This window comes from Mesoplodon densirostris, chromosome 2 (genome assembly GCF_025265405.1).
Source record: "Mesoplodon densirostris isolate mMesDen1 chromosome 2, mMesDen1 primary haplotype, whole genome shotgun sequence".
Lineage (NCBI taxonomy): Eukaryota > Metazoa > Chordata > Mammalia > Artiodactyla > Ziphiidae > Mesoplodon > Mesoplodon densirostris.
Genome location: NC_082662.1, coordinates 19,290,560 through 19,317,840, shown reverse-complemented (window position 1 = coordinate 19,317,840; position 27,281 = coordinate 19,290,560). Strand labels below are relative to the sequence as shown.

At 51.8% G+C, this 27,281-nt stretch overlaps 1 protein-coding gene across 1 annotated transcript; it reads left to right on the top strand.

Annotated features, from left to right (window-relative positions):
- Positions 1 to 3,287: 3,287 nt before the first annotated feature.
- E2F2 (E2F transcription factor 2) lies at positions 3,288 to 23,829 on the top strand. Its single transcript, XM_060080755.1, has 7 exons — positions 3,288 to 3,550; positions 8,959 to 9,064; positions 10,640 to 10,859; positions 11,677 to 11,835; positions 13,395 to 13,509; positions 14,933 to 15,125; positions 20,404 to 23,829. The coding sequence occupies exons 1-7, from the start codon at positions 3,299 to 3,301 to the stop codon at positions 20,670 to 20,672; spliced, it is 1,314 nt and encodes a 437-aa protein (XP_059936738.1). The 5' UTR covers positions 3,288 to 3,298; the 3' UTR covers positions 20,673 to 23,829.
- The last annotated feature ends 3,452 nt before the right edge of the window (positions 23,830 to 27,281 follow it).

Below are 27,281 nucleotides of genomic sequence, written 5' to 3'. Positions count from 1 at the left end.
AGATCCAGCAACCTGACTAAGAGCCCTACGCCAGGAATGGATGTGCCAGGAATTCACATTCAGGGTGACCCAGTGCAGATCTGCCTCTCACACCTCTGGCAGGAATTAGTTCCCAGGCAGTGAAACTCTAAAGCCAGCCCCAGCTGCCCGGCTCTCAACCATGGAGAGCTGGCTCACGGCCCCCTTGCTGGCTCCCTTCTTTCGTCCCAGCCCCACCCTGCCACCCCCATTTCCCTTCCTGGCCCTGGGGCCCTGCTCCTTCCCCAAACGTATGCTGCCACAATTCCTTCCAGTTTCCCTCATTTGTAAAATGGGGTTAATAATAGTGCCTGTCCCAGAGGGGTGACGTGAGGATCAGAGGAGATGCCCAAGTGCTTGGAGCCCAGCACACAGTAGGCTCTGTAAATATTAACGATCATCATCACCATCATCCTCTTAATGATAACCCTGAAGTCCTGTGACATCGGCCAAGTGGAAGCATTATTGATATTTGATGGTTGAGGAAATTGATGTTGAGAGGTAGAGCAGCAGCCTGTTCAGCGGCGCTCAGATGGCAGGTGGGGAGTGGGACTTGAATCTGGGCCTGCTGAGCCTCTGACTTCAAATCTCATTAACTTCTGCCACTCTTTGCTGGGAAGATGAATGAATCATTTAATCAATATTTATTTCGATCTTCTGTATGCCACACCAGGCCGTAGATGCTGAGGGGCATTCAGAGAGAGATACCACCTGGTCCCTTGAGAGAGCTTAGAACCCAACAGATAAACAAGGCATGAAAACAAAGCCTTGTTTTTTGAGGCAGAACACACGAAGTGTCCAAAGAGGGCGAGAGGCACTCTGACTGGGAGAGGGGAGGCAGGCAGGGAAGGCTTCCTGGAGGAGGTGATGTTTAAACTAGGCTATGAAGCTTTTTCCCATGTGGCCACTGAGGAAAGAAGGCATCAGAGATACCATCAGCTGTGTGGGCAGGGCAGCAGCGCCTGGAGGCCTGTCACCAGGCTCTTCAAGGTGCAACAGAGCCTATGAGTTGAAGGTGAATGAAGGTTTTCATGATAAGTGTTTTCCAAAAACTTGTTGTAGAGGATGGCTGTGAGAAAACCACTGGGAGCACAACTGCATGTAATAAGCGTATAGGGACTTGCAGATGAATGTTCAAGTCCCTGGCTGTGGTGTTTAAAACTTCTTCATTGCCTGAAAGGTGTGGCATACAGTATTTTGGAAAGAAAAATGACGAATTGGTCAAGAAGACATGAATTGAAGCAAATGATGAAAATTAATATTTTAGTGAACACTGATCACCTCACAATAAGTTATGTAGAAAAATACATGTTCAAATGGTTTTAACTGCTGGGCAATAAAGTCTATTTTCTTTCAAATAAAATAATAATAATAATAAATAAATAAACTGGGCCATGAAAGACCAGTGAAATGTGTAGACAGGAGTAAAGGGGTCTGTGTACTGGAGATAAGGCCAGAGATGTAACCACAGCTGCCATTTCTTGGGGTTCCTCATGACCCACACTCTGTGCTGAGTGCTTTACATGCATTATCTCATGAGATTTCCCCACAACCTTATGAAGTGAGTGGTAAGGGATAAGAAAACCAAGCTCAGAGAGTTTACAAAACTTCCCTGGGGTCACAGTTAGCAAAGTGGCCAGGCCTGGATTTGAACCCAGGGCTGTCTACTTCAAGGTCTGGGTGCTTCACCACTATGCATCATTGCCACCTCATCCTCCAGATCTGAGGATCAGGTATTAAGCTGGGGACTGACTCTGGAAGTGCTCTGAATGCCAGGCTCAGCCTTGCAGAAAAATCACACAGCACCAGGCAGGAATCAGCAGACCTGGAATTAAGAAGCAGCTTTTAGCAGCTCTGCCACTCACCAGCCAAGGTCACTTCTCTGAGCCTTGACCTCTCTAAACTGGAGAGATGAGGAATGTAAACGGATTATCGGCAATGAGGGAGGGAAGACCTGTGACAAAAGGATTGTTGAGGAGAAACCTGGAGATGTTCAAATATTTACTGAGTGTTGGGCTCTGGGAATACAACTGCGAACAAATCAGAACTGTGCACTCTGGACCCCCACCCAAGCCTGCAAGGGGCACAGCTTGGGCGAGCAGGGGAGGAGCCTCTTATTGGAACAAGCAAGGGCTCAGGACCGGGCCTGTCCCAGACTGAACTGCCAGATCTCAAATCAGTGAATCTCTCTGTGTGACCCTGGGCAAGTTACCTAGCCTCTCAGACTGTCCATCTTTACCACGAAGATCATCTTTCCTCTTCTGACGACTGTTGATCAAATTAAATAAGACGTAATCATCTCCAGAGTGCTAGGCATACTGTGGGCACTCACTTGACGTTAGTATCCCCCTATGAAGAGGTATAAACGTTAGGCTCCGTCCCTCAGCCCCCTTGCCAAGAAAGAGAACAGTTTCCTGGCTTTCATTTTAGCGGGGGGAAAAACGATATAAATACCTATATGTTATCGTTGGCTGAGCTATAATGCAAACTAGCAAAAGGTCTGTGGCCTGGGCAATGTACTGCTGGGTCTGGGCTCTGGTCAAGACTCCGCGCCAAAATGTTCCCCCCACCCCCAGGGAATTCGGGCCCAGTCCTCAGCTCTGTGAGGGAACCACCCTCCCAGTCTGTTTCTCTGGCTGTCAGCGCGGGCGGGCGCCGGGCGACAGCAGCTGTGGCGTCCCCTTTAAGTATCCAGCTTGTGTTGCAATCACCGCCTCGGGGACGGGTCCTTCCGGGGGGTGGAGCCTGTGCCTGTTGCAGCGACCAACCGAAGCGCGGCATTTTCCGCGGGAGATCCGAATTTCGCGGCACGCAGTTTCGCGCTAAAAAAAAAAAAAAAAAAGCAGAAAAAAAAAGGCAGAGAAAAGCCCAAGGACTCGAGAGCGAGGCGAGAGGGAGTCGGTGCAATCGGTCCCCCTCCCCCGTCCGAGCGCATCTCGTTTCTGCTGAGCCCGTGGGCATCCCAGAGACCACTCCCGAAGCGGGCCAGACCCCAGGCGCCGAAGCCTTTGGGGGCGCGGGGCCCTTGCTGGTCGCAGCAGCCCTCGCGGCGGGGTATCCCCTGGCCGTGCCGCCGCCGCCGCCGCCGCCGGCGCGGGGCGATCTCCAAGCGGCGATCTCCAAGCACTGCCCGGCTCGGCGGCGGGCCAGGAGGGGAGGGTCCGGCCTTGCCCGGCCTCCGCGCCATGCCGTGGGCCGTGTGAGCCACCGCGGGCTCCGAAGCCCGCAGGTGCCGGCGGGCGCGCCAGGCCCGGCTGGGGAGGGGGGCTCTGCGCTCGCCATGCTGCGAGGGCCGCGGGACCTGTCTCCGGCCGCGGGGCCACCCCCCAAGGGGCTGCCCGCGATGAGCCCAACGGAGCTGTGGCCCCCCGGCCTCAGCAGCCCTCAGCTCTGCCCGGCCACCACCACCTACTACACCCAGCTGTACCCGCAGACTGTGCCTCCCGCTGCGGCGCCGGGCACCTGCCTCGACGCCACCCCCCACGGACCGGAGGGCCAAGCTGTGCGATGCGTGCCTGCTGGCCGGCTGCCGGTAATGCTGGGGACCCCCCCCCGCCCCCGCACCGCTTCCCTCTCTGCTTTTACGGGTGTGGGAAAGGCGGGAGGGACGCCTGGGAGCTAGTCTGAGTGAGGCAGGTCGAGTCTGGGGAGGGAGAAGGGGAGCTTTCAGCTTCCAGAACAGCCCATTGCCCCAATATCTAAGTAGAAGAGCCTTTCATTTTCAGACTTGGGATGAAATAACCTCATCCGTTGGGGTGGAATGGAATGAGCACTGGATCAGGAGTGTGGAGACCCAACGCCCTACCCCCGGTGCACCCTGTGACCTTGGGGAAGTCTACGGAGTCAATTTGCTGTCATTCATTCATTCTTTCATTCATTGTTTGGCCCAGAAACCAGTACTGGGCACCTGCTATTGTCCAAGCACAGAACTGAGCCTGGGGATACCATGGGGGCTTTAAAATAGGGGGAGGTCTCTCAGGTCCAGTTTGGCTGAGACTCCTAATTTTCCATCCAGCCAACTCTTTCCCAATTATCTGCCCTAGGTCCTCCCCCAGGCCCAGTCTTGTGTCCCAGACAGCCAGTAGCAGGTGCAAGGTGGGGGCAGCCCTCTGAGGTCCCTGTTCAGATTGACTGCTCTTTTCTCAAAGCCGCAGGACCGTTGCCAGGGAGGGCCCAACGTGTGGTGGCACCAGGCACAGGGTGTGTTTTTTGGGAGTGGAATTCCTGGAGCCCATGAGAATCGAAACAACCATAGCGTGGGGTGGAGTTGGAAGAGCCCTGGGAGGTGGGGGTGATAGTTACGGAGCCTGATTTCTGGTCCTGATTGCCGCTAATTCACTGTGTGTCCTTGGACAAGTCTTGGCCCTGGTCTGGGCGTCAGTTTCCTTGTCTTGAAAATGTGTGCGTGCACGGGGTAGCTGTGGGACTAACTCATCTCAAGTCTCTTCCAGGTCCTGGGTTTTGGAAGCAGGATCCAGGAAGGGGAGATGGGGATGTTGTAGGTTGGCTTTGTTGTGAGTGGTGAGTTAAGTTCAAGTACAGGGAGAAGATCAACCCCTCTGCCCTAGAGGCACTCATCTGACCTGTGTCAATCAGCAGCCTTGGCCTCCAGCCACCGCTGGCTGCAGGCAGAGAGCCCCACTCCCTGCTACTGGAATCCTGCTTTGCCAATGCTCAAGGCTTTAAACTTTCAGAACCCCTTCCTGTACATTATTTCCAACTAGGAGGAAGGCAGCAGGAGTGCTATTCCTGTTTTACAAGTCAAGCAGCCAAGGATAACCGGGAGTTTTTACCTATCTTTAGTTAAGCATTTTACAGTCTAAAATAGTTAGACTGGTTCTACCCTATGAAGTAGATGGTTTTAGTAGCTCCATGTTGCAGGGGGAAACTGAGGCTCAGAGAGGGGATGTGACCTGTCCAAGATCATATAGGGAGATATATGACCCACAAGGCAGGTTATCATTAGTCTCTTCTCTGCAGCCTTGACTTTCCCCAGTACCACGTGATTTAGGAGCTGGGTGCCCCCAGGGAGGGTGCTCAGTGGTGGGCCCAGTCTCTCCTCTGGCCAGCTGCTTTCAGGAGACCCGGCAGAGTTTCAGTAACAGCTGTGGTTTTGAACTGCTTCCCTCCCAGAGGAGCTGAGTGCATCTGTCTGTACCTCCCTCCCGGAGGGGCTCAGTGATCACAGCAAGAATGGCTCTTTTACTGAATGCCTCTCGTGTGCCAGGCACTGCTTGGCACTCTTCACATTCCTTATCTTGGTCAAGATGCCAAGATGCCCGGGATGAGGTATCTTACAGATGAGGAACCTGAGCAGAGATGTGAAGTCACTTGTCCAAGTCCTAAGCCAAGACGTGGGAGCATCTCTTTGCATCAGACCACTCTAAAGGCCTCTGGGGCCCAGAGCCCCCTTTCCTGTCAGTCCCCGGCTGCCCTGTGCCCCAAAACCCGGTGGGCAGGCCTTGGCCCCCTGCTTACTCATTTTAACAGGGTGTGACCTGGGGCAGCTCCAAACCCAACCCTGGGTGTGGCCACTTGTTTTGTGCCCAGGCTGCAAAGTGCAGGGTGAGCAGGATTTGTTGGGGAACTGCTGTTTAAAGGGACCTTAGGCACTGCCCAGGGACGGCGACCAAGATCAACGGCAGAGTGAAGGCGGGAACCCAGGTCTCCTCACTCCCTGACTAGAGCTCCTTCCAGCACCTCTGGAGGAGGCGTGGGATGCTCCTGCCCAGCCGGGCACACGGCCTCGCTCTGTGTCATTCCTACAGGAACCTGTGAAGAGGGTGGGATTCTGCAGAGTTCTCCTTTTCTTTTCATTTGTCTGTCTTTTCCAAATTTCCTCTGAGCACCAGGGAAGAAAATGAACATTTTAATGAACAACCGTACAAGGTGGGTCAGATGAGGAAATGTAGGCTTAGGGAGGCAAGGCAGCGAGTCCCTCCCAGGCCGCCGCGAGGCGGATCTGGAAGCAAGGCTCTCAACTCCTTCCACTGGCTCCTACCCCCACCGTCTAACTTAGGGCTTAGGAGAGACCTGGCTCCACTCCCTGTGTGATTTCCGGCAAGTCACTTCCCCGCCTCTGAGCCCCGGTTACCTCACCTGGCTGCCTGCAAGGGGGTGGTGTCTGGGGCCTCTGGCCCTGTCACTTCTAGGGCTGCCTGAGGAAGGAGCGCCGTTCTTCTCCCTCGGGGTTGGCATGGTGGGCTTGAATCTTAACCAGGCCTTTAAGAGACAGCCAAAGGGGCTGCCTAAGAGGGTCAGGTTGGAGTCGAGCTGGCCTTTGCCCTCAGCACGTCCCCGACGCTTGTCAGCTCAGCCCTGAACCTCCCCCTCGCTGGTGGCCCTGGTGCATTAGTGATCGCAGCTCCCCCGCGTGAGCAAGCGCCTTGCCGCCCCCTCACTGAATCCTCCAGGAGGGAGGAGCACAGCAGCCCCCTTTTACAGGTGCAGCTCAAGAGGCCAGCGGACTTGCCCAGCTCACCCAGCCTGGATGGGAACCCAGGCAGCTCTGACTCCAAGGCCTGTGCTCAGCCTCTCCTTGGTCCTTGTCCTCCTAGGCTTGTTCTCTGCCACTTCTGTTCTGCAGGCTCAGGCCCATCCATGATGAGCTGACTTTTCTCTGGGCAGTGCTCAAAGGTGTCAGAGAGATGTCCTCAGGTGGGGGACAGTTTTCTGCTTAGGGACCCTGAGAGTGCAGGATAAGGGTGAAGGAGAGGAAGAAGAGGGAGGGGGCCAGTGTGTGTGTGTCTGTGTGAAGTAAAGTGATGGGGGCAGGTGGACATAACCAGGCCTTGGCTCAAATTTCAGCAAGTTCTGGGGCAACGTGTATGGGATGGAGCTGAACAGCCTCATACCTGGTTTTGGAGTCAGACAGATCTGGGTTCAAACTCTGGCTTTGCTCTTTGTCTGTGTGGCCTTGGGCACGTGGTGGCTTAACCTCTATGAGTCTCCATTTCTCATCCACCAAGGGAGAGTGCAGTGCTGAGTTAGGACTGATGAGCACGTGATAGGCCCTGCGCAGGTACTCTGTTCAAGGTCCTCCCCTCCTCCCCGCTCTGCAGGTAGTGAGGTTCTTCCTGGTGTGTTCTGTGAACTCAGTAGGGGCTGGCTTCCGTCAGGTGAAGGTGAGTGGGGCTGGGGCGACTCTGGGCTGCCACCTCTGCCTCAGGTAGAACTCAGCCTGACTTCCCTTCCTCTCCTTGTCCTGGGCTCACCAGGTCTCAGTTGCTTCAGCTGTAAAATTGGGATTCGTGGCGTTGGGAAGATTCAGTGAGGTGATGAACACTGGGGCTTGGTCTAGGGCAGGTGGAAGGTCTCAGTGAATGATTAGGACTTTTCCTCTAAACAAGATGGGACTAGAGCAGGTCACTTTCCCTAGAATCTAGCATCTCACCGGCTGGCAGGTTAGAAAAGGAATATTTTCCAGAAGGACTTAAAGAGGAATGAGCAGGGAGATGTGGTGTTTGGATCATGTCCAGGCCTGGGTGGAGGTGGAGGGGAGGATCCTCTTATCCAGGGTCCTCCAACCAAGGAGCAGGGCTCCTCAAATCAGTCCAGGAAGACTTCCTGAAGGAGGCATGAGAAGGGGGAAGGGAGCTGACAACAGGAAGAGCCATCACTACCTCCCACACGTGTCAGCCCACCTGTGCTCAGCAGCGGTTAGAAGTCTCAGCCCTGCTGAGCATGACCTCACCATCAAAAGTTAAAATAGACCTCTCTGTCCCAACTAAGGAAGGGGTGTCTGGGTGACTGGCGGAAGGGAAGAAGAAGGAAATGGGCTCAGTGACCCCCAGAATAGTTTGTCTAGGAAGAGGCCGAGTTTGGATTTTAGGGAAGGGACTCTGCATTTCCTGAACACCTACTGAATGCTGAGCCACAGGTTGAGTGCTTTACAAAAGTTACCTCCTTGAATCCTTACAACAGCCCCTGGCAGTAGGTATTTTCCACCCCATTTTACAGAGGAGGAAACTGAGGCTCCTAGATGTGGAGCATTTCCTCAAGTCACACAGTGAGCCCGTGAAGGAGCAGGGAGATTCACGCCTGGGTCTCTGACCTGTGCCCCAGTGCCCCAGCCCTGCCTCTGGCCAGCCCTAACAAGGAGAGAGGCCCCTTCCGGGCCAGCCCAGCTTCTGGGCGTAATCGAGGCCGGGTGGCAGTGGGGTGGAGAGGAGCAGATGGGTCTGTGGTTTGATTTCCCCAGCAGGTGTTTCCCAAGCTTGGCGGGAACAGGGAGGGGGAGCAGGGGGACCTCAGCTGCTTGTCCTTAAGACACAGGGGAAGGATTCATTGTCTGCCCCTCTCAGCAAAGAAAGAATGGCAAATAGAGTCTATTCAGGAGGCCCTGGGGCCCTTGAGCTGGAGCCCAAACGGGGGGTGGGGGATGTTTGCACTGCTTCCCGATGTGGACACCTCCCTGGGGTGTGGCACTGAGCCAGGAAGTCCCCTGGGCCTGGGCGGATGCCCAGCCCCACCCTGATAAGGGCCAGCTGTGAGGCTGTGATGGGCACCCAGTCTGGGTGAGCCAGCTGCTTCTGCAGTGGAGGTGCGGGGGCTCTCCCCAGCCTGATGTGCTTTAGGCCCTCCCCTCTCCTTCCTCCCTGTATCATCCTGGGGGAGGTGGGTAGAGAGGCGGGTGTCGGGTCCAGTTATTAAGGAACCCTGTATTAAAACCCAGACTGGCTTTGGTAGTCTCAAGTGCCTGGGCCTCGGAAGATGGGAGTGTTGTGTGCCCCTCAGAAAGGACTTCCTTCCTCTGAAAGCTGATTTTTCAGGTCACTGATATTTCCTTACCAGGTACAGTGATTTTTGTCACCCAGGACTGGTGGCAAATTGAGGCAGGCGGTGGCTGCTGGTGGCCTCAGTGCTTTGGCCCCAAGTCGGGGAGAAGCTAAAGGACGAATGACTCTCAAACTCTGCCTCTCTCCCCTCTCTCTCCCCAAGGCCAAAAGGAAGCTGGACCTGGAGGGGATCGGGAAGCCTGTGGTCCCTGAATTCCGAACTCCCAAGCGGAAGTGCATTAGAGTGGATGGCCTCCCCAGCCCCAAAAGTAAGCCACGCCGATGGGTCATCTAAGGGCAGGCTCAGGAGACTGGAGGTGGGGTGGGGAGGGGCAGAGGGCAGCAGCCCTGCCCAGAACACCAGGGCTAATATTTGTAGCACACTTTCTGGTTTACACAGCAGTTTCCTGTGCCTTCTCACTGGATCCTGCCAGGCAGGTGGATTATCCCCCTTTTACTGATGAGGCAACAGGAGACTCAGAGTTTCAGTGACTTACCCAAGGTCACACTGCTAGTCAGTGGAGTCAGGACCAGAGCCCAGTTTCTGCCTCTTGATATTTTCAGTCAATATTCTGGTTTGGGAGGGAGTTTAAGCAACTGCGTTAGGGAGGAATTCTAATTTGGGGGGACAGAGACCTAATAAAGAAGGTATGTTATTGGGTGGTAAGCTTGAGGGTCTGGTCACTCCTCTTCTGTGAGTCTTAGCTGTCTCATCTGTAAAGCAAGGCGCAGCTAGATCAGGAATAGCAAGAAAGTTTCCTCTCCAACTGATTAGTAGAGGCTGCCCAGAGCTCTTTGTTGAAGGATCCCAAGTGCACTAATCAGTTAGTAATGTCTGCCATGAATGCAAAAATTGACAACACTGTCTGCGTGCCAAATACTTGCTGTCTATCTATTAAGGGATTCTAAAGTCCCCTTCTAGAGGAATCTGAGACTCTCTAAAATTCAGCTTCCAGAACTAGTTTAGCCATTAACTTGCTATATGACTTGCAAGTCACTAGATTGCAAAAGTCTTCTTGTGGTTTAAGATGCTGCAGCTGAGATGTGGTCTTGTGACATCGACCTCATTAAGAAAGGGACCTTTTTCATGAACCTGCCACATGTGACATAACAGGACTGATTCCTCTCAGATAATCATTGCATGACACATAGAAAGAAAGAGCAAGTCTGTATGTCAGTGCCGTATGTCAATTATATCTCAATAAAACTGGAAGGGAAGAAAAAAACATGTCTATAAACATGTTGTTGTCATTCCCTCCCTACCCTAATTCCAAATTCCTGACATAACTGGCAGGATAGGGTAATGGTTAGGAAGGGAGACTCTGGAGCCAGACTGCCTGGATTTAAGTCCCAGCTTTGCCACCTTCTAGCTGAGTGAGTTGAGCAAGTTACTTAATCTGTCTGTGCCTCAGTACTCTCACCTGTAAAATGGGGATGGTTATACACCAAACTTATAGGGTGCTGTAAGGATTAAATGTGTTGTATGTGGAAAGTGCTTAGAACAGTGAGCTACACACAGTACACATTTGTTGTTGTTAGTGGTAGTGGCGGTATGGCTGCCCTGAGCTTTGGTGGAAAGGTGCGAACCAAGAGTTAGAATATTTGGTTTCCAGCCCCGACGCTGCCCCCGATTGTGAAACCTTAAGCAAGTCATTTTGCCTCTCTAGTTATCAGATTCCCTGTTTGAACAATGGTGGTGAATGACCCCCTCCCTCCCAGTGCTCTGTAAACTGGAAAGTGGGTGCTTACATGGAGGGTGTAAACTGGAAAGTGGGTCCAGGTCAATGGAGGAAGTTCCCCAGGGGGCCCCCTCTGAGCAGTGGCTGAGCGCCTTTCCTCGTCAGCCCCCAAGTCGCCTGGGGAGAAGACTCGCTATGACACGTCGCTGGGGCTGCTCACCAAGAAATTCATTTACCTCCTGAGCGAGTCTGAGGATGGGGTCCTGGACCTTAACTGGGCTGCTGAGGTGCTGGACGTGCAGAAGCGGCGCATCTACGACATAACCAATGTGCTGGAGGGCATCCAGCTCATCCGCAAGAAGGCCAAGAACAACATCCAGTGGGTGTGAGTGCCTGGGCTGGGGCCGATGGCACCAATGAGTGCGCGTGCTGTGGGTGGAGCCAGGGGCAACATCCTGAGGTTGTGAATGTAGGGGGCGGGCCTGAGAGCAACATCCAATGGGCACAAGTGCTGGCGGGGGAAATGAAGGGCAACATCCAATAAGCTTACATGCTGCGGGTGGAGCCAATGTATTTAAGGGGGGGACGGAAGAGCAGGTGTATATGCTGAAGTAGTATTAGGAGAGCATGGCAGGGTCAGAGAATGATTTACAGGACGTGTAAAGGCTAAGAGGACCCCAGATCCTCTTTAGTCAGGGGTCCCAATATTGCCCTCTTCTAACTTAGGAAAGTCCTCTGGGATCTGCGCAGTAGTAACCCAACTCCTTCCAGCTGAGATATAAGTACTACAGACTCCGTTCCTCACTTCTATAAGGTCTTAAAGAACAGACCTGCAACCCCTTTCTCTAAGAGAACGCAAGCAGAGAAGTCAGGAGTGAGGTCACTCCAGTTCCCTGCCATTTGGGGGAGCCTGGGGCATAGGGTGGGTAGAGTTGAAAGCCCCCCAAAAGTGGTGTCAGGCCCTGACTTGTTTCTTTTCCCTAGCCCAACCCCCAAACATCAAGTTCCAATCCCTGGCAGCTCCCTGGGAGCTAGGCAGGACCACTGATTTGTACAAGCCAGGAGGCACCATCATAGACCGTGTGAATGGCCTCTTCCTGGAGTTTTGCCCACACCGTCTGTGCAGCTTTGCACAGCAGCCCTGGGGTTGGGGTCCCTGGATGTAGACTGAGACTGACACTGGGGGACTGCTCTGTCCCCAGAGGCAGAGGACTGTTTGAAGACCCCACCCGGCCTGGGAAGCAGCAGCAGCTGGGGCAGGAGCTGAAGGAGCTAATGAGCATGGAGCAGGCCTTGGACCAGCTCATCCAGAGCTGCTCTCTGCACTTCAAGCACCTGACGGAGGACAAGGCCAACAAGAGATATCCTCTTTGGTTGGGAGGAAGGGGTCCGGGAGCAGGGGGCCTGTTGCATGCTCATAACTACCCAGAGTTGATGCAGTACCTCCCTGCAGGGACTGATCCACCCTAGGGGGCTGGCATATCTGTTTCTTCCTTCCTCAGTGGCTTTTCCTCTTGGGTCTCTTGAAGTTACTTTCTCATTATAAAAATAAGACAAGTACATTTCTGTAAATCTGGAAAATGGAGAAAAGAAAAAAGAGCTGCCACCCAAACACAGCCATCATTCCTTAGCTATACATAGGGTGTGTGTTATTTAAATACTGTGTGTACCTGCTGTATACAACGTTTTATATTCTGCTTTTCTCTACTTAGTATACTACCATAGGTGGTTTTTATGTTGTTACATATCCTTCCTAACTATTTGGTTGATCCACATGAAATTGCTGATATTGGACCTTTTTTCTTTTTTACCTATAAAAACAGCAGTTTCGTATCGTTTAACATCATATATATTTTTGTTTGTTTGTTTGTCTTTGTTTTGCCATACCGCACGGCTTGCAGGATCTTACTTCCCCGACCAGGGATCAAACCCGTGCCTCCTTCAGTGGAAGTGCAGAGTCCTAACCACTGGACCGCCAGGGAATATTTAAGTGGTTTGAGAATGTCCTACTCAGACCACTATGGTTTGTTGATAAGGCCTAGAATGGGCATTTAGATCAATCCTAGATTTCTGTTTTATAAAGCAACATTGTGATGAATGTCTTTATTTATTTTTATTTTTTTATTTTTTGGCTGTGCTGGGTCTTTGTTGCGGTGCCCGGGCTTCTCATTGCTGTGGCTTCTCTTGTTGCGGAGCACGGGCTCTAAGCACGTGGGCTTCAGTAGTTGCAGCACATGGGCTCAGTAGTTGCGGCACGTGGGCCCTAGAGTGTGTGGGCTCAGTAGTTGCGGCACTCGGGCTCTAGGGTGTGCAGCCTCCAGTAGTTGTGGCGCACGGGCTTAGCTGCTCTGCAGCATGTGGGATCTTCCCGGACCAGGGCTCGAAACCGTGTCCCCTGCATTGGCAGAAGGATTCTTAACCACTGTGCCACCAGGGAAGTCCCAAATATCTTTATAGATAGAAACTTCTCCCAAGTTTTTTACTTATTTCCCTAGGTTAGATTCCTAGGATTGAAACAATGAGATCAAAGAGCATAGACTTTGCAATGGCTTTACATATACTTTTTCCAAATGGTTGGACCATCTAATCGGTATTTGGATCTGACCTTGTATTTCTGGAAGGATAGTAGGCATTGTGAGAAATATAAAGAAATAAGACACATCTTCCTGCCCTCTCGGAGCTAAAAATCTAGCTTGGCAGATGAAGCCTTTATGTAAAAAGCTGATATAAGGCAGCATTTTTTTTTAATGATTCATACCTCCATTTCTAAAGGGGTCCAAGGTAGCTTATAAGATTAAAAGAACAGGTTACAGTTTTGGGGTGTTCAGAGTCTTTGAGAGGTGGGTTAGATCCCTTCCGGGTAGGCTGGGAGTTTTAATTTTGACCAGACAGTCACTTCTCTTGACTCTCCTGCCCCTACACTGGCCTACGTGACTTACCAGGACATCCGTGCTGTGGGCAGCTTTAAGGAGCAGACGGTGATCGCTGTCAAGGCCCCTCCGCAGACGAGACTAGAAGTGCCTGACAGGAGCGAGGTAAGAGGGGAAGCATTTAGTGGAGAGCAGGGTTAGGAACACTCCAGACAGCTCTGCAGGTTCCGTTCCTGGCACTGCCTAGTCCCAAGCTTCCCTGGTCCATGCTGGTGGCCATGGCAAGACTGATGGTCTCCGAGCTGGGGCAGAAGTGGCGGAAGCTGGAAAGGGCATCAGGCATTAGGTACCAGCCTGAGAAAATCTCTGTTCCTGGTTCCTCTCCGCATCCCACCAGCCCCTGCGTTACCACGTGCATGCACACGTGCACTCACGCACAGCAGTGTCAGTACTCACAGTGATCCTTCCATGTTAACCTAGTTTAAAGACCAAAATTCTTACACTCCCTATGAGGCTGTCTGTGCTCTGACCTCACCCACCTCCTCTCGCATGCTGACCCCCTTCTGTCTCTACTTCAGCCACACTGACCTGCCTGCCGTTTCCCCACCACACTAAGCTCGACCTCAGTACAAGACCTTCTCACACGCTATTCCCTCCAGCCGAAATGCTCTTCCCTCTCTCTGCCTGGTTTACGGCTATTCATCCTACAGGTCGCAACTTGAACATCACCTCCTCAAGAAGCCTTCCATGATTACCTCCAGACTTCATAACCACGTGTTCTTTTCCATCGCACTTAACCTCCATTTGCCGGGATATATTGGTGATTATGTAATTATGTTCTGCTTCATCTGTTAGAGTGTAACCTCCATAAAGCCGTGTTCCACCCATGTGGTACCCCCAGCCCAGAGTCTGATAAAGGCTCCAGAAATAATTTGTTTAGTGGAAAAACATTAAGGCCCGTAGGGGCAGGCAAAGGGACTGCCTGGGCGCAGGCGTGGACACCTGAATGCGATCGGCAGCAGCACGTGCGTTGCCGGCTGTGGCTCAAGCTGCGGGTACGAGGCAGGCAGGAGGCAAGGGCAGGAAAGCCAAGTATCAGTCTCTTGGTTACAAATAACAGAAAGCCAAGTCCGACTGGCTTAAGTGAGGGGGACCCGGGGGGAACCAAGTGACAGGTCCAGGGGGAGATTTGGGGATTGCAGGCAAGGCTGGATGCAGAGGCTCAAACCGTGTTGTAAAGTTGGCCTCACACTCTCCATCTCACTCTGCCATTTTCTGTGCCAACTCCATTCCCAGGTGGGCTCTCCCCTTGCCGTAGCAAAGATAGCTTTTATGATACCAGCTCAGGCCTGAGAGTGGGGGAGGAGTGATTTCCCAAAGGAAAATCAAGGCACTCTCCCTAAAAGAAGGGGGTCTCGGGGCCAGAGAGATGTCTACCACAGACCACATGGGGCAGGCCCAGCACCCAGCTCAGGAGCCGAGCATGCTCATATGGACGGTGAGAGCCTCATGTGTCCGTCCATACCCACTGAGCCATGAGTAAGTCCAGCCGCCCAGAGCCATGACCTGGCTTCTCTTCCTTCTCCAGGAGAACCTGCAGATATACCTGAAGAGCACGCAGGGGCCCATCGAAGTCTACCTGTGCCCAGAAGAGGTGCAGGAGCCCAACAGTCCTGCCAAGGAGCCCCTCCCCTCCACCTCCGCCCTCAGTCCCAGCTCTGACCCCACCCAGCCCAGCAGCAGCATCAACCCTGGAATCACGGAATCCACAGCATCCTCAGGTGAGACCCTCTGTCCAGAGGGACAAGGGATGCCGAGAGGGACCAGCCTTAGAGTTTCCCTCTTCCATGTCAGCATTTGTTGGGTACCTACCTTCTACCCAGCAGGAGGGGATACAGTCCTTCTCCCACACACGTGTCCATTGTCCTTTACACTTTATAAAGCACATGCACGTTCCTTGTCTCAGTGGGGAGACTGTTGCTGCTCTGGGCAGAGGGGCGCCTGGGTTTGAATCCCCCCTCTTCCACTTACCAGCTATATGATCTTGGACAACTTACTTTACCTTTCTTTGCCTTAATTTCCGCATCTGTATTTTGGGCATAGTAATTAATAGTACCTACCTCATAGTTTGTGAACATTAAATGAGTTAATATAGGTAAAGCATTTAGAACGGTGCCTGGCAATAACTGTTAGCTATTATTATCATCACTACGGCCACCGCCACTAGCACTGCTACTTCTGTAACAGCTCCTGACGGCAGCTCCTAACACTCAATAAGCCCATAGTAAATGGAAACTATAGATTTTCTGAGGAAGGCTCAGCACTTTCTTAGGAGATCATAGCTAAGGTGTTTTAGCCACGACTGTGTACCAGGTACATCCATTATCACATTACTCCTCACAGCGGTTCTTGAGGTAGGTTTTATTTTTCCCAGTTTAGAGATAGATAAACTGAAACAGAGGTGATGTGACCTGCCCAAGGCCTCCTAGCTGGGAGGCAGCAGAGCTGTGTCTTGAACCTTGGTCTCCACACTCTAGCCCAGGGCTCTCTCCACGAGGCGCAGAACAGATCAAGGAAGGACGGTGGCTGGGAGGTGGGTGGTAGAGCTGAAAGCTGTCTATGCCGGGCAGGAAGTAGTATGAGGCCGTTGCCAAGGAGTAAAGAGGCGGGAGAGTCCCCGAGGTCTCCCCAGGGAGACTGGGAGTTGGGCAAGAGTAGAAATGGGAGCCTATGAAGGCCCCTCTCCCAGAATGGTTTTTGCCCTTTACTGAGCTCAGGTTAGATCAGCAGGATCCTTCGAGGCCGTGTAGGCCAGTGTTCCGCTTTTGTTTTCTTAGCGGCAGAATTCCCCTAAATAGAACCCTAGTGTTTAAACAAATGCAGAGCTAGAACTGGTCTGGGGGAAGAGGCTTTTTGTGTGTGTGGTGGTGGAGGCAGGTGTCCACAGAACCCAGATTGGATTCCATTTCTTTAACCCAAGGGTTAATAAAACTATTGCCTGCAGGCCAAATCCGGCCTGTTTTTATATGACCCATGACCTAAGAACAGTTTTCACATTTTTAAAGAGTTGGGGGTTCGGCGTAGGGCAAGTGACTATGTGACAGAGACCATACGTGTCCTATAAAGCCTAAAATACTATCTAGCCCTTTACAGAAGTTTGTTGACCCCTGATTTAAGTCAACACTTCATTTTACACATGAATAAACTGAGGCCCAGAGAGGGCAAGTGACTTTCCTAAGGTCACACAGCAAGTTAGTGGCAGAGCTCAGACAGGAGCCCAGACTCCCAGTTCTTCTCTAGCGATCTCTCCTGTGTTCCAGCCTGGTCCCAGGACCAGGGCTCTCCCTGAACCGACCATCTGTCCCTCTGGGAACCTCCCAGTGCCTATCTCCCAGTCCAGACCTGTGCCCCACCCTGTTCTCCCTCCCCCTCCCCCGCTCTGCTTTCTCGCTCTACTGTCAACATGTGCACGGCTCTCCAGAGTTAGAACCTTCAGTTGTCGTCTGAGACCTTGGGCAGAGGTGGAGGACCCTACCGCGTAAGCAAGGACAAGGATTTTACCTCAGTTGTACAAGTCAAGAGGCTGAGGCCCGAAAAGCCTAGATAGAGGCTTATGGAACAGTAGGTGGAGGGGCCAGCCCAGAAGTCAGCTCTGTGCCAGGGCCCATGCCCTTGCTGCCCCTCTTCACCCTTGCCATGTGGTCTCTTAGTGATGTCCCTGCTGAAAAGAGCAGGAGGAAGTTTTCCAGAAGGTGTACACACACACACGTGCACTCACACGTGCTCCATGTTCTGGCCTGAAGCAGGGTCATTCTGAGATACAAGCACCAAGGGCCTGGTCCAAAGAGGAGGCCACTACAGTCTTAGGACCCAGGTTCCCGTCCTAGTTCTGGTGCCACCAGGGGAATCATTCTTGCTTGGGGACCTCGTTTCCCTCACCTACAATGGGACGAATCTGAACCTGGGTCATTGAACATCCCTCCGGGCTGTGACTTTCTGACTTAAACCTACATGTGGCTGAGGGCACAGGAGCTGCAGCTGGGACACTTGGGTGTGAGTCTGCATCTCACCTCCTATGATGGGGTGACTGGGGGGGAGTCACTTTAACCCCTCCAAGCCTCTGTTCCCACGTCTCCAAAAAGGGGGACACTAAATAAAACCCCCTCGTGATTATTGGGTACATTTCAGGTGATGATACAGCATGAATGTGACTTTTTAAAAGCTTGTGTGAACTGGACACCTATTATGTGTGGGTTTGGAGATATTTAAGTGAATATGAGCCATTCAGGGCGCAGTGGAGGCACAGATGTTACAAAGAGCAGTTCTCTTCTGGATGTGATACACAGTGAGACAGAGAAAGAGGGAGAGAGGATGGATGGATGGATGGATGGATGGATGGATGGATGGATGGGAGGGGTCGGACCTGAGGTAAAGGCTCTCACGTGTGATAGCTCAGTTGCTGCTTCCACAACTCAGGGTGGTGGGTCCTTATTTCTCCTGCTGGGAAAACTGAGGTGCTGGGTCCTGTAGCTGGTGAGGGGCTGGGGACTGAGCTCCCAGCCTTTTCCTCACTCCCAAGCCAGGCCTCATACTCTAACACACGCAGGCCTCTGCGATGTGCTAAACAAACTGATTTTTTTTTTCATTCAAATACTACATTTAATTGGCTTCTTTGAGCTCCAGTTTCCTCATCTATAAATAGACATAATAACAGTGCCTCCCGCTGGGGCTTCTGGAGTGTCCAAGGAGGTGAAACAGGCCTCTCCTTGAGATCAGAGCTGACGGAGTAAGCCCTTGGGAAATGGGAGCTATTTTTGTTTTTAAGAAGGGCGGCCTGCAGACCAGCTGTTCTTTATCTGCACTTACCATTTAAGCCCCTCAACCGGAGGCAGGTATAATCATCATCCCCATTTTAGGGGTGAGGAAACGGAGACCTATGAACGTTGTCACTTGCCCACAGTTACACAGCTAGCTCGAGGCGGTCTGGCACACTGACATGGTTGTATTTTCAAAGCAATGCTTGGCTGGTAAGGAACGACCCAGATGGTGAGATTCTGGGCGTCAGGGTATATTTGGCAGGGGATTTCCGGTGCCCTGCTCCACATGCCTGCGTAGGGAATCACGTCCTTACCTCTAAATGGAAATGAGCTGGTGTGCTGAAGAGTAGGTGATGGCCGGTGTGTCTAGAGAGGTGAGCGTGAGCTATGGGAGGGAGGCGGGAGAGGGACCAGAAAGGGAGGCCGGGACCAAGTCACACCGGGCCTGCTCAGTCCTGGTGGGAACTTGGATTTTATTCTAAGCCACCTTTTTTTTTTTTTTTGGCCACGCCACTTGGCATGTGGGATCTTAGTTCCCCGACCAGGGATCGACCCCGTGCCCCCTGCATTGGAAGCGCGGGGTCTTAACCACTGGACCGCCAGGGAAGTCCCTCTAAGCCATTTTTAAGTCAGAGCACAGACTGCAAGGGCCAAGAGTCGAAGCAAGGTGACTGGTGAGAAGGCTTCTGCAGGGGCCTGGGTGAGAGGAAGGGGCGAGCTGCAGATCACAGCAGCGGGACTGAAGAGAGATGGGCAGCTTAGAGGGTTGATTTGGTTGTGGAAGTGACCGAACTTGCTGCTGGGTCAGATGCGGGGAAATGGCAGGATTACAGGTGATTCTTGGGCCTTCTGGTCTAAGCAACTGAGTGGGCGGGGCTTCATTAAGTACAATGGGGGAAGACTCAGGTTTGGGGGAAGACCAGGAGTTTGGTTTTTTTTGTTTTGTTTTGTTTTGTTTGCGGTACGCTGGCCTCTCACTGTTGTGGCCTCTCCCGTTGAGGAGCACAGGCTCCAGACGCGGAGGCTCAACGGCCATGGCTCACGGGCCTAACCGCTCCGCGGCATGTGGGATCTTCCCGGACCGGGGCACAAACCCGTGTCCCCTGCATCGGCAGGCGGACTCTCAACCACTGTGCCACCAGGGAAGCCCTGGAGTTTGGTTTTGACATGCTGAGTTCTGACCTAGTGTAGCCATCAAGTATAGATGTAGCAGGAACCCAGAGCTGGGAGGTGGGATCTGTGCCAGAGGCATCCACTTGGGAGCAGTAGATCTGGAGACGGATTTAAAGCCATGGGGCCCGCTGAGATCACCTGGCGAGGAGTGCAGCCAGAGGAGAGAAGAATCGGAGGATGGAGCCCCTGGGCTTCAGGGTTTAGAAGTTGAGAAGAGGAGGAGGATCCAGGAAAGGAGACCAAGAAGAAGCAGCCAAAGAGGTAGGAAGAAAACCAGGAGAATCTAGTACCTCCGAAGCCAAGTGAAGATGTTTCAAGAAGAAGGGTGTGAACGACTGCATCAGATTCTGCTGGAATGTCACATGGGATGAGGCCAGAGAACTGACCCCTGGATTTAGCAACATGGAGGGCACTGGTTCAGACAGACCCCAGGTTGGAGTGGGTTGAAGCATGAATAGTGGTGGGGAAGTAGGGAGTGAGCACGGGTAACTCTTAAGAAACTTCACTGTGAAAGGGAGCAGTACAATGGGCTGGTAATTGGAGAGAGTCATGAGGTCAGGGGAGGATGCTTTTTAAAGATCAGAGTTATTAGGGACCTCCCTGGCGGTCCAGTGGTTAAGACTCCACGCTTCCAATGCAAGGGGCGTGGGTTCGATCCCTGGTCGGGGAACTAAGATTCCACATGCTGCGTGGTGAGGCCAAAAAAACATAATAAAGATAAGAGTTATTAGAGGATGTCTGTGTGTTGACAGGAATGATCTAGGAGAGTGAGGGGAATTGATGATGCAGGAAAAAGAGATAGTGACTTCAGGGGCCAGGACCTTGACGTTGAAAGTGGGTAGGGTGACTGCAGAAGCTGGGGGTGGGTGTGGAGACAGGAGAGGGGAGGGGAGAGAGTGTGGGTGAAGGAGGGGGGCTGCTGGAGCTGCGGCGGGAAAGGGCAGGGTGTCCTGTGCTGTCAGGCGTGAGCCAGGGTAGGAGAGACCGGAGGCTGTTTTTGTTCTCGGAGGTCTGACCAGAGGCTTTCGGACAGCAGCATCAGGCGTAACCCTTGTCGATTTGTCTCCAGCACCAGCGCTGACGTCCCAGCAGGTCCTGCCACCACTCCCGCCATCCCTTGTTCCCCTGGAGGCCACCGACAGCATGCTGGAGCTGCCGCACCCACTCCTGCAGCAGACGGAGGACCAGTTCCTGTCCCCGACGCTGCCGTGCAGCTCCCCTCTGATCAGCTTCTCCCCGCCCTTGGACCAGGACGACTACCTGTGGGGCCTGGACGGCGGGGAGGGCATCAGTGACCTCTTCGACACCTATGACCTCGGGGACCTGCTGATTAACTGAATGGCCCCTGCCTGCCCCCCAGCAACCCCTCCAGTCTCTACCTCCTCACAGGCAGACTGACAGGCCCTCTGCCTGCACAGGATGTGACACGAGGTGCTGCCCTCAGGGTATGGGGGTCCCCCCTTTTCCTTTCCTACCTACCACCTGCCAGCCAGCGCTGTCAGGGGAATGTGGAGGATACGGGAGAGGAGCCTGTCAGGGGTTGGGTCCTGTCCTTCTTGATGGAAACTGGGCCTGGGAAGACACAGCCAGTCTTCTGACCTCTGATCTCATGTGAAGGGCCACAGGGGAGGTGACCAGGTCCAAGGAGAGTTCCTGCAATTGCCTTTAGAGGGGCAATTAGGACCCTCAGTTTATCAAGAAGCACTTAATGCCTTTGTATTTATTTCAGGTTGAGTTTTGTTTGTTTGCCTTCCCTGAGTTTTAGCAGGGAGGTTGTTCTAGTTCCTAGGAAGACATCTCCTCAGACAGGTCCAAGGGCTGGCGGGGGCTTGCAGGGGCCCAGGCCAACTCCCTGACTCCCCCCAGCAGTGGGGGACTGGGCCTCAGGGGACCATCCAGTCTGCTGGAATGCCAGTTGCACTTCAGCCTCCTAATTCTCTCGAGCGGGGGCTGCAGGATTCCTGGTCTTCTGTGTCCCAGAGCTGGTTCCAGGGAGTCAGCCCAGAAGAGCTCCCGGGGAAACTGGGGCACGAACATGGAAGCAGCTGTCCGCTGCTGTGGGCACCTTTCCTCCGTTGTTGCCTCTTGCTGGGACAGGGGCTGTTTTACACTGAGGACCTGGGCGGTAGAGATAGGCCCACTATGGACAAGGGTGAGCATAAAATAAGAAACTGCCAGAAAGCACCTCTGCTGGTAGCTGCTGGTATCGTCCTCCCCTTCCCTGGAAGGACTTTTTTTTGCTACATCTGTCGAAGGGGGTGATTCTTTAAGGACCTCCCCTTCCCCCCAGCTCTCACAGAGACCCCCAGGGACAGAAGTGACCACGGCTTGATGGCATGTTGGCTCCTTTTGTCACAGGATGCTGAAGGGGTGACAGGGAAGAGTCTTCATGGCAGACCAGACGTTGGCAGCTAATGGGGACATGGGCTCATGTTACCTCTTCAGGCTTGGGGTCCTAAGAAGGTCTTTTGGCCTCACCCCATCCTCCAGAGGCTTGACCATCCCACATTGTCCCCATAGCCCAGCTGGGTATGGGGCAGTCAGCTCTCCTCCCCCGCCCAACTTGGGGTGGGTGGGGGGCTCTGGGCTGAACCAAGGCTGTGCCTTCCTGAGAGAGGCAGCCAGGGGTGGTGGTCTGAGAGACCCACCACCCACCCTCAGGGAGCTAGGTTTCCTCAGGGGCTCAGCTGGGCAGCACTTTTATTTTTTTAAGTTTGTAGCATTAAGTTGGTTTCAAATATGAAGTTGGCTCTATGGGATTGCTCCTGAGCTGACCTACTGGCTTCTGAAACTTGGAAGGTGGGCTTCTTTGGGGGTGGGGTCCAATGTGAGCTAATGCCCAGCCAGGGACAGTCAGGCCTTGTCATTTGCTCAACTTCCTGGGTCCCCAAGTTAGTGCCCTCTCAGGAATGGTCACAGATACCCTGCTCTATAAACAGGGCTAGTTTTTTTATGCTTTACAGAAGTGACTTTGGTCTCTACTCTCTAAACACAGGGGTCTCATCAGAAGGCAGTTTTTTTGTTTTGTTTTGTTTTTTTGCTGTACGCGGGCCTCTCACTGTTGTGGCCTCTCCCGTTGAGGAGCACAGGCTCCGGACACGCGGGCTCAGCGGCCATGGCTCACAGGCCCAGCCGCTCCGCGGCACGTGGGATCTTCCCAGACCGGGGCACAAACCCGTGTCCCCTGCATCGGCAGGCGGACTCTCAACCACTGCACCACCAGGGAAGCCCCAGAAGCCAGTTTTGAAGCCCAGCATGCCTAGGGCCAAGGGACCACCTTGGCCCTTGGGTGGGGGGAAGGGGTGCTGCCTGAGATCTGGTTTGGGGCGGGTGGGGCTGGAGATGGCATGGTTGTTGTGAGGTCTCTGCTGGGCTGCCATCTAGCCATGCGCCATATCTGAGGACAGAGCTGTCTGACTTCCATGCCTTGGGCTCTGTCTAGAGCTTTCTCCTAGAATTAAATCATAGAAAAGGGAAATGAATTTAGTGGTGAAATCCAGCCAGAATTGAAGCTCATTCCCCAAAGCCCAGCCAAAGGGCTGGACAGAGAGGCTGTCCCTTGGGCCCATGGCCTATATCCAGAGCAGCTGGCGCCCCCACCGTCCTGTCCCCTCCACACCTGTCTTGGCCCAGTGGCGGGATCACCAGGCCAAGCCTCAGGCTTGGTGTAGGAAACAAGCTTGTGCCTCTTTCTTCCTGGTGATTCCTGAAACCTCCCAAGTTCCATCAAGTACTTTAAGAAACATTTTGAGTGGAATTCCCTTCAGGGCCCAGGTAAACTTTAAAACCAGGGTAGAAGAAAAGCCAGTTTCTTTCTGAGGTAAACTATTCCTGCCAGGAAATTTCCCAGCCGCTCTGGCAGCCCCCACTCCACCCCCGTCACTCATGTCCCCAGGGGCATCAAAGGCTCGGGGACTCCCGGGAACCCAGTAGTATTAAATTGTGCAGTAGTGTTGGAGATTCAAAGAGATTTCTTAAAACCAGAGTAGCATCTCTCCTCCACAGCCACGCTGTGGTCTGAACAGTGCGGCTACAGGGAAGAGGAGGGGGAGGGCGGAGGGTGTTAAAACTGGCTGGAGCGTGGTTTTGACTTTATTTCCTCTTTCCAGGTGTTCAGCCTCAGTTCTGCGCCGTGTTTAGTTTTTAGTGAAAGAGTTTGGGTGCTCCTGCGTCCAAGCATTGTGTGGCTTAAAGCATTTGAAGTGAAAGACTTTTGGGGTTGTTTGCAAGCAGCTTTCTGGTTCTTATCACTGTGTCCTGAGGTCCCCACCTCATCCTAGGACCCTAGCCTACCATGGGGACTCTCGGTGAGCAGAAGCCCAGCCAGCCTGCTGGCTCCTGGATAAGTGCTGAGGCCTTGTATGTGACACATGTGTCTAGAAGGACCCTGGTCTCTGCTGGGATTCCATTCGGGTCACTCACCTCTGGCCGGGTTTCTGGTTTTGCCCTGTGTCCTGCCTTGACGAGCACCATGTAAACCTCCACGTGTTGTGATGATTGGGCATTAAATGACAAACCTGGGCCCCTTGTCTCTGTTGTGCTTTCTGAAGGTCATTACCAAGTGTGGGTCTGGCCCTCCCAGGTCGGGGGTGGAGACTGTTCTGACCAACTGGCTGATCTATGCCCAGAAACAGCCTCCCTTCCCCACGTTGGCTTAGTACCATGCCTGAAATCTCACCAATAAGACCCTGAAGTTAGCAGCACCCAGATCTAAACTGTGAGCCCCTGCCTTGCGTCTGCCTCCATCACCTCTCACCTGAGCAATTTCAGTAGCTTCCTTAATATTCTCACTGCTACCCATTCTTCTCCACCCCATCCTCTATATCAGTGGTTCTCAAAGTGTGGCCCTCAAACCGGCATTCCCTGGGAACTTGTGAGAAATGCATATTCTCAGGCCCCACACCAGACCTTCTGAATAAGAAACTCATGGGGTGGGACCCAGAATCTGTGTCTTAATGAGCCTTCCAGGTGATTCTAGTGCAGGTGAAGTTTGAGAACCATGACCCCACTAATCCAGAGAGATCCTTCTAAAACACAGCTCTCATCATGTCACTCCCCTTCTTAATGGATGGCTTCCCTCTGCCCTCAGGGTGAAGTGCCCTTTCATTTGGTGTGAATGTCCATTTCTAACCTTGCAACTGGCTTACCCTACCTTTCCAGCCTCACTGGCCACTCCTTCCCACCACCCATAGCCACACTGGACTTCTTTGTCAGTTCCTGAAAACAACATGTTTTCCCCCTTCTCTGCAATTCACCTGAGTAGGCTCCTGCTTACTCTTTTTTTATAAATTTATTTATTTATTTATTTGGCTGAGTTGGGTCTTTGTTGCTGCGCACGGGCTTTCTCTAGTTGCGGCGGCGAGCAGGGGCTGCTCTTCGTTGTGGTGCGCGGGCTTCTCATTGCAGTGGCTTCTCTTGTTGCGGAGCACGGGCTCTAGGCATGCGGGTTTCAGTAGTTGTGGCTCGCGGGCTCTAGAGCGCAGGCTCAGTAGTTGTGGCGCATGGGCTTAGTTGCTTCGCGGCATGTGGGATCATCCTGGACCAGGGCTCAAACCCATCTCCCCTGCATTGGCAGGTGGATTCTTAACAACTGCGCCACCAGGGAAGCCCTCCTGCTTATTCTTCAAGGCCCAGTTCAGTTTTTTTATAGAGTTTTTCCTTGACACTAATATGTAACCGTTAATACTTTGTACACGGATATGGCCATTTATGGGTTATTGAATACCTACTGTGTGCTAGAAACTGGGGAGATAGAGATAAATAAGAATAGTCCCCATCCTCAGGATGCTCACAAGACACAGACACGTAAAAATATAATTACAGGGCTTCCCTGGCAGTCCAGTGGTTAAGACTCCATGCTTCTACTGCAGGGGGCTTGGGTTCAGTCCCTGGTTGGGAAACTAAAGATCCTGCATGCCGTGCAGCATGGCCAAAAAAAATTACAAATGATGTGTCAGTTGCAATAATATACATTATAAGAGTTGGGAGGGGCAGTCATTAGGGAAGGCTTCCTGGAGGAGGTGATGCCCAAAGTATGTCTTAACAGATAAATAAGAGTAGCCTGGAGTAACGGTAAATGAGGGATGGGAGACTTCCAAGCAGAGCAATCAATACCTTCTGTCCTGCCATCCAGCAGACAAGGGTGGCACCACAGAGCACTGCCTGCTGCCCCAACTCTGCCAATTTGGAGCTCTTGCCCTGGGGAAGCCTGCTGAGCCAAAGTGGTTGACACAGACCTTAAGGGCAGTGGGATCTGGAGACTAGGTCTGGGGGTCCTGTTAGACCACAGGGGACTGATTAATGAGGAGGGTCTTGAACTTGACATCAAGATGTCAGTTTACATGGAGGGCATGAAGACAATCTCATCCATGTAAGCAAAGCAAGGGCTGAGGTTTGAGACATTAGCATAGACAAAGGAACAAAAAAGACGCCATTTTTTAAGCCTTCACATGTGTCTGGACACAGCAGTGTGCTCAGTCCTTCACACATGATAATTTCATTTAATGTTCACTTTATGAAGTCAGTGTTATTATTATCACCACTTTATAGATGAGGAAACACTCAGTTTGAATAAGTTCCCAGGTAACACTTGTACTTTGCTAGTAGGGATGTAAGATGGTACAAGCTATTTTTGAAATTTGGCAGTTTCTCAAAAATATAAAACTACCGTAGGACCCAGTAATTCCACTCCTAGATGTCTGCTCAAGAGAAATGAAAACGTGTCCATGCAAAGACAAGACTTGCACATGAATGTTCATAGCAGCATAATTCATAATAGCCCAAATGGGAAATATCTAAATATCTATCAACCAGTGAAGAGAGAAAATATTTGATCTAGACAAAGGAATAGTATTCAGCCACAAAAAGGAATGAAGTACTGATGCAATATGGATGAGATTGTCTTCAAAAACAATATGCTAAGTGAAAGAAGCTAGTCACAAAAGAGCACCTGTTGTTAATTCCATTTGTATGAAATGTCCAGAATAGGCAAATCTATAGAGACAAAAAGTAAACTGGTGGTTGCCTGATACAGGAGGTGGGAATGAGATGAACTGTAAATGGGCACGAGGGCTCTTCTGAATAGAAATGTAAAAATCCTCAACAAAATACTAGCAAACCAAATTTATCAACATATAAATAAGGATTATATACCATGGGATTTATCCCCGGAAGGCAAGGTTGGTTTAAAATCTGAAAATCAGTGAATGGAATACACCATATCAATAGAATAAAGGTCGAAAATGATCATCTCCATAGATGCAGAAAAAAACATTTAACTAAATTCCACACCTCTTCATGATTTAAAAAAACAACAACTCAGCACACTAGGAATAGAAGGAAACTTTCTCAATCTGATAAAAAGCATCTACGAAAAACTCACAGCTAGCACCAGACTTCATTGTGAAATACTGAACGCATTTTTCCCATAGATCAGAAACAAGACAAGGATGTCTACTCCCTCCATTTCTATTCAACATCGTACTGGCAGTTCTAGCCAGGACAATTAGGCAAGAAAATAAAAGGCACCCAGATTGGAAAGAAGAAAAACTAGCTTTATTTGCAGATAACATGATCTTGTGTATAGAAAATCCTAAGGAATCCATTAAAAAATATAAAACTAATAAATGAGTTCAGTAAGGTTGTAGGATACAAAATCAGCATACAAAAATAAGTTATATTTCTATACACTAGTAGTGTACAATGCAAAAAACAAAATTAAGAAAACAATTTCATTTAGAATAGCATCAAGAATAATGAAATACTTGAGAATAAATATAACAAAAGCAGTACAAAACGTATGTTCTGAAAATTACAAAGCATTGTTGACAGAAATTAAAGAATACCCAAATAAGTAAAAAGACACCTCATGTTAATGGATTGGAAAACTTAATATTGTTAAGATGGTAATATTCCCTAAATTGACTTATAAATTCAACCCAGGCTCCA

Bases quoted from the DNA above. Each gene is read 5' to 3' on its own strand.
- E2F2 (XM_060080755.1), top strand. From the start codon at position 3,299: ATGCTGCGAGGGCCGCGGGACCTGTCTCCGGCCGCGGGGCCACCCCCC. The intron at 9,065-10,639 runs GTAAGCCACGCC...TTTCCTCGTCAG, and splicing joins TGGCCTCCCCAGCCCCAAAA to CCCCCAAGTCGCCTGGGGAG. The intron at 11,836-13,394 runs ATATCCTCTTTG...TCCTGCCCCTAC, and splicing joins GAGGACAAGGCCAACAAGAG to ACTGGCCTACGTGACTTACC.